The sequence below is a fragment of the Notechis scutatus genome, chromosome 14 (genome assembly GCF_049901735.1).
Source record: "Notechis scutatus isolate UNSWTSFEM ecotype Mainland chromosome 14, rNotScu1.2, whole genome shotgun sequence".
In the NCBI taxonomy this organism is placed as follows: Eukaryota; Metazoa; Chordata; class Lepidosauria; order Squamata; family Elapidae; genus Notechis; species Notechis scutatus.
In genome coordinates this window covers 3,311,000-3,322,331 of record NC_142022.1, presented here as the reverse complement: position 1 = coordinate 3,322,331, position 11,332 = coordinate 3,311,000, and the positions used below count along the sequence as shown (strand labels likewise).

Below are 11,332 nucleotides of genomic sequence, written 5' to 3'. Positions count from 1 at the left end.
GCCGGCCCTGCCGACCAGGCCAGGCCTTGCCCAGAGCAGAGTCCCCTCCCCCAGCCGGCCAGCCAGGCTCAACCTGGGGAGGGAGAGGAGAAGCGTGGAAGCAGCCTTTTCCTCTGCATTTTGCAGCTGACTAATTGAGGTGCAAATAGTGGCCTGGATTCGAGAATCAATTATTTTGAAGAGGAAAGAAGGCAGCTTTGAAAGGGAGACGAAAACAGTCGCCAAACGAGAGCAAGGACATGCCGTTCAATAAGTCTTAAGTCTCAAGGATTCAAAGGCAAGAGAGTTGATACAGAAGTGATGCCTTCGGGCAAGATTGGGCGTAATCTGTGTTAAAACAGAGGTGTGGAGGCTGGGGGTTGGGGTTGGGGAATATGAAATTCATGTTAAAGGCAAAATCTGTACGTGGCATTTAACGACCTCTATAAATGTCCCTATGTGTGTCTCTTTTGGCATACGTGTTACTCGTGCTGTGCAATGGGGAAGGGGCTTCTCCCCACTAAACTCACTCTGTAGAAGAGGGAGGGAGGGAGGGAGGGAGGGAGGCAGCTGAGGGCAAACCCCCCCCAAACCCCCAACTCTGGTTCACAAAGGAACATGCAAAGTCTACCTTGGCAATCCCATTAACTGAGGTAATGTCAAGCGCCAGGGAAATCGGGCGATTCAGGCGGCTCAAATGGGCGTAAAGATCGACTTCTAGCTCAGGCTCTCGACAAGAATTCGGCCAACTAACGGACAAAGCAAACTGGCGGCAGGTCAGGGTCAGCGGAAGTCAAGATGGGCCAGACTTGGATCTCTTGTGGGCACAAAGGGACTTGAGACAGATGACTCGCTTGGCCCCTCCCTCCCTTGGCCTCAGCCTGGTCCTCTCCTACCAGGAATTTGCATTTTCCCCCCGAAAGGTAAAATCCTACCTTGGGTGCAGATTTTTACTGCCCGGTGTGATTCTCACTCTCTCGGTGACCTGGGGCCCCTCAAAGTTTGCCTAGAGAAGTGGAAGAGGTCAACCTGGGCCAGCTCTCTAGCCGGATATCTGGATATCTCTGTTGTCCCTTTCAAAGGCGCTGCTTTCTCCAAGAGCCCAAGAGCGACAGGTTCAGGCTGCAGGCATCGCCCGCTGACCCTACCAAGAGAGTCTGGGCTAAGGGGAGAGCGGTGATCAGCGGCAGCCCCAGAACAAGGCGGGCACAAAGCTCCTGTCCCCTGGGGAGGACCAAATGGACAGGCCGGAGGGATTGACCATTCGGAAGGGATGAACAGTCTACCTCCCTCTCTGTCCCGTCCAAATGACAAGGAAGCCAGAGGGGGCGCTTTTAGGGGTAGGGGGTGGGACTGAAAAGTGGGCAGATGAAAGAAGTGATAGGAGATGGGGGGGGGTCAGATTGACCCTTCGCCCAAGGAAGACTTGCATTCCCTGTTTAACTTCACCCCAGAGCTCCATCAGCCAATGCCCAGTCAAGGAAGGGACTCCTTGAGATCCTCCAGAAAGGTGGCTTTCCAGGAGCCTGGGGTGGGGGCAGAGATCCTCCCCACACAGCCCCTGCCTGAGCTGGCCACAAGCTGTGGGGAAGAAGCGCCCCCGAAGGCAGGGGGCACAGGAAGAGTCTGTCTAGCCAGAGAAGGCTGGCCTTTCAGGGCCGGGGCTGCAACATGCCTACAGCGGCCCCCTTTGGAAGAGGGAGGGAGGGTGGCAGGTGGGCGTGCACCGAGCCCTCCCCCTGGAGAGCCCATCTCCGTGGCCGAGCAGCTCCCTTTGGAGCCACGGCAGGACTGACCTGGCCACTAGCCAAGCAGCACCGTTCCAAGCCTCTGCGCCCAGCCGGAAGCCCCTCTGGAAGGAGGACCAGGGCAAGAGGGGAGGCCGAGCCAGCTCGGCTCCAGGTGATGAGACCAAGTGTCCTCAAGGCCTCCAGGGGCAAAGCAGAGGCTGCAGTCCGAGGGCTAGTAAAGAGAGAGGCCGTTTCCGCCCCTTGACCCCACCTTCCTCCCAGGTAGGGGAGGAGCCCCTGGAGGTGGCTGGACTGGCAGAAGGCCGGGCTTCTCTCAGCCTTAGGGAGCTCAGTCCAGACCGGATGCCCACCCGACTCTACTAACTCTTCTAACCGAAATTGGCAAGCCTGAAGGGACACCTTCCCTCCCTGCCCCCCCGCCCCCATTCCTTCTGTGGACTGAGTGGTCATTCCTCCACTGGGGCTCCACACACACACACACACACACACGCACGCACAGTCTCTCTCTGGGTCATTTCCCCAACTGCCCCCTCGCACGCTGGCTGGAGACACAGAGGCCCATTCAGGACGCCAAAGCAGGAGAAGAAAGCTCACCTTTGCGCTGCTTGGGGAGAAAGCTGTGGGGGCGATGGCAGGGCCCCCCCAAAGCCCCCCCCCCAAAGCCACTCATGGCAGGCCCACCGCCTGCCACAGAAGCCACTGGCTGGAGGGAAAACACCAAAGGGTTTGGGGAGCGTCCTGGGATGGGGGGGGGGCAAAAGGGGGTCTTGGGGAATCTGGAAGGCATGACAGGAGGGGCAGCTTTTGGGGTCTCCTGTGGGGGGTGGGGGGGTCCCCTTTTTTTCTTCCTGGGCTCCACGTGGAGCCTTGGACTGGAGAGGGACAGACGAGGATGAGCCACTTTGAATCCTTGGAGCAAACTCCGAGACTAGCCTGTTGGCGTCTTAAATACCTTCAGGGGCCAAACAACAACAACAACCACCCACTCTTTTTACTAACACAAAAGTTGCCAACACATTAAAACAAGGCAGGAGAAGAAGGAAAGAGAGAACGGCCCACCATTCACACAGTCACACTAATAACTCGTAAAGGCACACAATAAACGGCTCGGAAGGAACCTTTCCCTTCCCAGAGAAGCGATGAGTCTAATTGCACCCTGAGTAATATAGGACTCTAGTCTGACCCAAATTTATGACCCGATAGCGCCACTTTTGCTTCTCAAGAGTAAAAGAGCCCCGGACTGGGCAGTTTTATCAGTTCCTCAAGCATCCATGCGATGGAATATTCCAGGCAGCATTTCACAGCCTGCCGTGGCTTTCTGGGGTCCAGCTGAACAACGTGCAATGAATCTTTGACTTTTTTAACACCGACGTTTTATGGCCCTTTCCTGTTTTTATTGATTCCTGTCACCAGATGCCAGACAAGGGAACGTGGGCCGCCTCGCAGGCGGTTTTTATTCCAAGAAGCTTCCCCGTGTGTGTGTGAGGCAGCTGGTAGAAGCAAAGGCCTTTTCCCCAGGGATCTCGCATATTTCATTCTCTAATCCAAATTAAATTGTGACAATTGCTGGCCTCGGATGACACACCATGCCCAAACCGATCAGCCCCCCAAGGCAGCTTAATGCCAGGGCCTGGTTCACACCACACAGCTGGGTTCCTGCAGAAGCCAAGCACAAATTTGGGGAGGGTGAGGCTCCTGAGGCCGTGAAGCTTTTCTTTCTCGTCTTCTAAAGCCCTCGCCTCAAACCAAAACCTGGCACCAAAACGTCTCTTGCAAAGGCCCCTTTCAGTACAGATGAAATGCTACTGTTTAAATTAAAAAACCCCGTCCAGAGCGAGAGTCACTTCCACAGGCTCCACGGACGGGGCTGCTGCACGTGAGTGGCGGCAGCTGTGATGCGGGCCCCGGAAGCAGCCCAAAGGACCGGGCCCCAAGGCCTCGGCTCTTGCTCCCGGGGGCCCTTCTGACGCCCAAAGGGCCCCCAGGACACGGGGGGGGGGGCTTTGCCAACAGCTGGCCCTTCCGAGCTCACCTGGTGGCCTGGCTGCCTTACCTATGGGGAGCCTTGATCGCGAAGAGAAAAATTACGTGATGCTAGCGGGAAACTGTCCTAGGGGTCAACTGTGGTCAACTATTAATTACTGCCCTCATATCTGTTTCTGCCTAGGTTTTGTCTGCTGGGGTGTCAGTCACAGAATAAACTCCAAAATGCACACACACCAGTGGCCAAAGTTATTGGCTTGAGAGGTCTGGGCCACCTTTTTGATTTATTTGGCACACACATTATATGTTGTGCCCTTGCCTGAACTCGGTTAATCTCTCTGGGTGTGGAAGGAAGAAATAGAATAGAACTTTTTATTGGCCAAGCGCGCTTGGACACACAAGGAATTTGTCTTGGTGCAAATGCTCTCAGTGTACATAAAAGAAGAGACATTCATCAAGAGTCAAGAATCATAAGGTATAACAATAATAGTCATAGGGTACAATAAGCAATCAAATCATACTAGGAAACGTGTGTGTAGTGTGTGTCTATGTATACATATGTATATTTGCGTGTGTGTGTGTGTGTGTGTGTGTATCTGTGTGACTCACAGACAAACACAATACAGAAGCCTGATGATGGCAGATGAGATTCTGCCGAAACGTTGCTACAACTTTAAAAGCACAACTATAATGACGTGGGAAAATACCCGAACAAAGCTGAATACCATGCATATCTATCTATCTATCTATCTATCTATCTATCTATCTATCTATCTATCTATCTATCTATCTATCTATCTATCTATCTATCTATCTATCTATCTATCTATCTATCTATCTATCTATCTATCTATCTATCTATCATCTATCTATCTATCTATCATCTATCTATCTATCTATCTATCTATCTATCATCTATATCATCTATCTATCTATCTATCTATCATCTATCTATCTATCTATCATCTATCTATCTATCTATCTATCTATCTATCTATCTATCATCTATCTATCTATCATCTATCTATCTATCTATCTATCTATCTATCTATCTATCATCTATCTATATCTCTATCTCTCATCTCTATCTATCTATCTATCTATCTATCTATCTATCTATCTATCTATCATCTATCTATCTATCTATCATCTATCTATCTATCTATCTATCTATCTATCTATCATCTATCTATCTATCATCTATCTATCTATCTATCTATCTATCTATCTATCTATCCATCTATCTATCTATCTATCTATCATCTATCATTCATTCTATCTATCTATCTATCTATCTATCTATCTATCATCTATCTATCTATCTATCTATCTATCTATCTATCTATCTATCTATCTATCTATCTCATCTATCTATCTATCTATCTATCTATCTATCTATCTATCTATCTATCTATCTATCTATCTATCTATCTATCTATCTATCTATCTATCTATCTCATCTATCTATCTATCTATCTATCTATCTATCTATCTATCTATCTATCTATCTATCTATCTATCTATCTATCTATCTATCATCTATCTATCTATCTATCTATCTATCTATCTATCTATCTATCTATCTATCTATCTATCTATCTATCTATCTATCTATCTATCTATCTATCTATCTATCATCTATCTATCTATCTATCTATCTATCTATCTATCTATCTGTCATCTATCTATCTATCATCTATCTATCTATCTATCTATCTATCTATCTATCTATCTATCTATCTATCTATATCGTATTCAGCTTCATACATATAGATACCCGCGAAAACTTAAGAAAACACACACACACACACACACACACACAGAGTTGAATGTGTGTTTAAATGAGACTAAGGCAAGAGCAGAGAAATCAACTTGTGCAGCTGCTTTGGTTGGACCATAAGACCACCTGATGCAGAAGTCCAAATGGGAACCCTTGGACAGCCTTCCTCTATATCCTTCGTCCATATCAACAAGAGGAAGATGGTATTGTACCTATAAGCTCCCAAGTTGAGCCATCTGCACCAGAGGACCTACCAAAGGAAACCAAGGAATTCGTTAAAATTAGTTAACCAGGACTTAGACAAGGAGAGGAAAAAGAACGAGGAAGCTCAAGGAAAAATAGGCCCTTGAAAGGTGACCTTAGAGAACCCTGGGGAACTAATTCGCCAGAAAGGGTGTAACCTTACGTGGAAGGAAGAACGGGTTTAAAGGGGAAAGGGCTGCGGAAGGACAAATGTGCGAATGTGCTGATGTTAAACGGAATGGATGCCTGTGTCGGCTGGTGACAGCCTGTGTGCCTGATCCCACCCCACCCCAGCGTATGAAAGGGGCTAGTTACTTGGATCCCCTTTCTTACAAGGAAAGAATAAGTTGCAGATTTTTTTATTGTGAAGTAAGTGGAAGGGAAATAGAAATGTTTACAATGAAGTGGAAAAGAAATGGGGGGGGGGGAGTCGCATGGAAGAAAAATGTCTTTGAAGATGTGGGAGAGAAATTCATGGCAAAATACAAGTGGTTTACTGAAGAGAGAGGGGGGGGCTGCCATAAACAAGGGTGGCCAACTTATTTTTAGAATGTGCTTAAAGACAAAAAAAAATTTCAATAGCTGCAAGTCAAGAGAAAACCAACCTCGAACTACCAACCTAGAACCTAGAAGTGCGTCATTACTGGAAGTTTTTAAGAGTAAATTGGACAACTATTTCTGAAATGAATAGCGTTTCCTGCTTCAATAGAGGGTTGCATTAGAGGACCTCTAGGATCCCATGCAACTCTGATAGTGTGTGTGTGTGTGTGTGTGTGTGTGTGTGTGTGTGTGTGTGCGCTGCAAAAGAGGCAAACACCCAGGTTCAAGGTAGGTCAGAGAGTAGTAACCAAGGCCTGGCCCATTCCACGCTGGGGTCGGTTTCCTCTCCAGGAGCCTATAAAAAGAAGCCCATTTAGGGTTCTCTCCTTCCTAGGGAAGGGGGGAGGAGGGTGGCCAAGGGGGGAGGAGGGTGGCCAAGCCAGAAGCCCCACCAGGACAGCCAACTAAAAAGCAGAGACACACCCCGCCAACAAAAGTATGTAGAGTCAAGGCTTTGGTTTCCCCAATGTATGGCTGTGAAAGTTGGACGCTAAGGAAGGCTGAGTGCCAAAGAATGGAGGCCTTTGAACTCTGGGGCTGGAGGAGGAGACTGCTGCGAATCCCTTGGACTGCAAGGCCATCCAAGCGGTGAGTCCTAGAGGAGGTCAACCCTGACTGCTCTTTAGAAGGCCGGATCCTGGAGAGGAAACTCAAAGACTTTGGCCACCACATGAGAAGGAAGAAGGGCTACCTGGAGAAGAGCCGAATGCTGGGAACAATGGAGGGCCAAAGGAGGAGAAGAAAGGGATGGCAGAGAAGGAGGGGGCTGGATGGAGTCACGGAAGCAGTCGGCGTGAGCTTAAAGGGACTCTAGGGGATGGTAGAGGACAGGAAGGCCTGGAGGAACGTTGTCCACGGCGTCGCGATGGGTTGGACACGACTTCGTGACTAACAACAACAATGGTGAAGCAAAGGTTGGGAATCACTGTTAAATATATTAAATTACATTAATTCTCCTTACGTTTTCTCTCCTTTCTATCCTATTAAAAGCGCTGGAGAGCTCCCCCAGAGGTTTTGGAAACTGGAGGCCGGTTTTCTAGCTCAAGCTAGAAATGACCAAAGGAGATTCCAGATCTTTTGGGATGCAAAAGGAAGCACAAATGGAAATGGCTGGTGCCGGGAAGACAGGAAGGGTCTACTCTGACATGCTTTGTGGTGCCCCATGGAGGGGGGGGGGGGGTTTCAAGCAGGTGGGGAGCTGCTGTGTTGCCTGGATTGCGGGGGGCCTCCACGGTTGCCCCTCCCCTCAGCAGCAGGAATAGGGCCATTCCTCCGACTGAGTGCAATTAGGCCATCGGAGGGGATATGTCATTTGGCCTGATGATTAATTACCTTTACTGTAAATCTGGTCCCTCTTGACTTTTTCTATACGTGTATATAAAAAAGGGGGGTTTTTTTTTTTTGGTCCCCAAAAAAAGGGCCACCCTTTTTGGGGGGACTTTATCCCCCCCCGCGCCCGGGGGGGGGGAGGGCGGGGGGGTGGGGACGGCACCCCGAGGGGGAGCAAGCAGGTAAAAACAAACAAAAACAAAAAAAAAAAAAAAAAAAAAAAAAAAAACCAACCCCCCCACCCCCCCCCCCCCCTTTCCCCTTTTTTTAAATTTAATTTTAAACGTAAATTTTTAAAAAAAATAAATATACTTTTTACCCCCCTATTACGTGGGGGGGTCCCCGTAGTAATTAGAAAGTATAGTTGGAAACACTTTTATTTGGTGAGGCTTTAAGTAATTTTGATGTTTATTACTTTTATTTTTCTATGATGGATAAAGCATTATTACCTATTACCTCCCTAAATAAAACAACGCAGAGTTTTTCAGCTCTTTTTCAGCCATCCTCCTTCCTCAAACTCGGGGGTTGAGGGGCTCCCTGTTCATTTATGGAAAATCTGGAGTGGGGGGACAGTCAGACATTTCCAAGCGATCCTGAAAACCCACCTCGCCAATCACAGAAGTAGCTCTTTGAAGAGAGTCGTATTTGGAGGGGCAAAGTTTAGTTTGCTTTATTGTCACTGCACCTCATACAGCGAAATTAAGGGCCATCTTAATCGAGGGTGGATGAAGGGAGGCTCAGCCAATCTCATTGTACACGTTGTACTTTGACAATAAAGGTTATTGTAACTATAAAAATAAAACACAAACACACATCCTTCACATTCTATACATTGAATTGAAAACTCCTGATATTGCATTAATATTGCACTATACAGTAGAATTCAATATAAGTTATTGCTTCGGGATAGAAACTGTTTTTCATCCTATTTGTCCTTGTTTTTATTATCCTGTACCATCTGCCAGGTGGTAATAGTTTAAAAAAAAGGGTGCCCAGGATGAGATGGATCTTGAAGGATGTTTTGAGTAAAGGCAGCCTCTTGTAGCATTTGGGTTCAAAGCCAGTCAGTCAGAACAGTGGGACCGGCTGCAGCAGAGGTTGATTTATTTAAAAGGATTTTTAAGAGTCAACGCTCACAAAGGATGCGGCAATATATGTCTATTTGATGCCACAGAAGGAAATATAAAACTATCCAGTAGGCAACACACAAAGAAACAAAGATCAGCCCCAGACATCAGGCAGAAGACAAGGAACCACCAAGGAGGAAACTGGCCGGGCCAGGGGCGGCACATATGCAGGCAAGCAGACCCCTCTCTGCCTCCCACCTAGCTGGGCGACGAATGTCGCTCTGCCAGAGTCCCTCAGAGTCTAAGCTGGGCGACTGTGGGAACAACGGAGGACTCCGCGGCTGGCTTCGTTCTGGATTCTGCTCCTCCTGAGGGAGCCCGGGGGGGGGGGGGTGTTAAAGGCAGACACGACTGGCATTGGGGCAGGGCATGATCCTGACTTGTTTGGAAGATGCCCAATTAGCTCTGCTGGGCATCTCTCTTGCAACCCTTCACTTACGGTCTACCTGGACTGTGCATCGTTCTGCAGAAGTTTTGCGCCACCAATGTGTCTTCCCATACGGTTTCCCATTCCTCTCCTAGGGCTGCATGTTGCATGTTGCATTTTGTCATGATCCCGGGGGGCAGCAAGCTGAGGAAATTGTACTCCAGGCCTGCCCTGCAAATCCTCTTCCTGGCTACCCATTCTGTGGTCCTTCCAGCCAGCCCAGCCCACCTGGCAGGGAAGACCTCCTGCGTGAGAGCTTTGGTGCCAAGGCAGGAGATGCCAGGAGGACGGTGGGGCCCGTTGCTCGGTCCAAGGGCTTCTGGGGCCACAGGCAGAGGGAGCCCTCTGGGCCTGCTCTCTCCGCCAGGGCACCTGCTGGGCTCCAAGGCGCATGGAAGCGTCCCTTCCAACAACACAAAGAGCGCTGGATTCCTTCCTCCACTTGCATTTGGCATTGCACAGCAACAAACATTTTCTTCTTTTAAATACGGAATCTGCCAGCAATAAAATTTGCCTTGAACTCGGGAGGAGGTTATGAACTATTACACATATTTCTTTCTTTATTGTTTGTTTTGAATGACTAGAAAAGGAATTACCAAAATGTTTTATTCAACAATGAATAATGAAGCAGTCATGAATAAAACATGCCCATTTATTTGCCAGGCTACTTGCCTCATACTTAATTATTACGTTTTGGGTTGTTTGTTTTTTGACTCTGGCCACTGAATAAAATAAATGAATGTTGCTGGGATTCATGGACTGCAGCAAAAAATGCTCTGGGTGGAAATGGAAGGTGCAGGTGGGTCTTAGTTGCACCTTAGTTAGGGCAGAGGGGGAGGGAAGTCCCTTTACCCGGGGAGGAGGGGAGGGGGAGGGAGGGGGAGGGAGGAGGAGGAGCAGCCCTCTTCCTCAGATGGACCTTGAGCTTTTCCTAAAAAAAGATGGCAAAGGAACCCAGTGCAAAACACGGAAAGCTTGGTGAAGATCTGAGAACCAATATGGAAGAAAGCTTCTTCAGGTCTATTTCAAAGAAAAGGGGGAGGAAGAGGAACCCTTTTCCCAGGTACTCCATGAAGGCAGCCAAGTCCTATCTGCTAACAAACACTTGGGGTTGTATCTCTTCTGAGGAGGAATGAGGCTCAAAAAACACCTTGAATCGTGGATGAATTATAAGTCCAACCTAGAAGAATTGCTGTCTCTGGGGAATACTGGAGAACATCTAAGAGGTGACAGAAAGAATCCCCATCTTCAGGCAGGGGGAAAGGAGACACAAAATTAGCCTGACATCAATTCCTGGGAATATTAGCAGATCATAAAGGCAACTATCTGAAAGCATCTTCAAAAAAATGCAGTAATTATTAGCAGCCGGCGTGAATTTGTCAAGGAGGAGGCTTATCAAACCAGGCTCATTTCATTTCCTGGCTGTATAACTTCCTTCGTAGCATATACTAAGGAAGTTACTTTGTCCAGGGCTTTAATGAAATCAAGATAAATTGTGTCTACTTCCTTAATAGAGAGGGGGATGTTGCAGACATAATTTATCCTGAGTTTATTAAAGCCCTGGACAAAGCATCCCATGGTAATCAAACAGTTTGATAACTGGGCACCGTTGGCACAGCAATTAAGCAGGTACCTACTTGACTGAAGGTTGACATAAGGTTCGTTTCAAAGGAAAGCAAGGAGCAGGATTTGGAGATGTGAAGTGGCGCTGGCCAACATTATAATTCTACGGAGCCATAACTAACCAAATAAACGGTGTTCACTCTACATGCTAACCAGAAACGGCACAAGGACGTCACAGTCCAGAAATGCTTTCTAAAATTTCAAGTTTGTAAAATACACAGCAACATACAGACCAATCAACACACTTGGGAGAATACGGAGGGCAGCAGGGGGGGACAGATATTACAGCCTTCTCACCTGCATGTGGCAGGACCTCCAGGGAAAGCCAGATCTGCTCCTTGGTGGGGCAGATTCCAGCACAGAGGAACTTCCAGCCAGAGACTGGACGGAAACCCCTTTGGGGATGTGCAGCCTGTGGACTGTTCTACAAAAAAACAGGGAAGGGGGCTAAACAACCAGAAAGATTCTCCCTGTTTCCAGGAGATACTAT

The 11,332-nt window shown here is 48.0% G+C and overlaps 1 protein-coding gene across 1 annotated transcript in view; it reads right to left on the bottom strand.

Annotated features, from left to right (window-relative positions):
* Positions 1 to 1,055: 1,055 nt before the first annotated feature.
* The window catches only part of LOC148129499 (pyruvate carboxylase, mitochondrial-like), a 44,119-nt gene continuing 33,842 nt past the window's right edge, over positions 1,056 to 11,332 (bottom strand). The window contains exons 11-13 of the mRNA XM_087943699.1: positions 11,140 to 11,266; positions 1,776 to 1,831; positions 1,056 to 1,203 (exon numbers count right to left, since the gene is read on the bottom strand). Of these exons, the coding sequence (XP_087799825.1) occupies positions 1,056 to 1,203; positions 1,776 to 1,831; positions 11,140 to 11,266 (331 nt within the window). The remainder of the gene's footprint in view (positions 1,204 to 1,775; positions 1,832 to 11,139; positions 11,267 to 11,332) is intronic.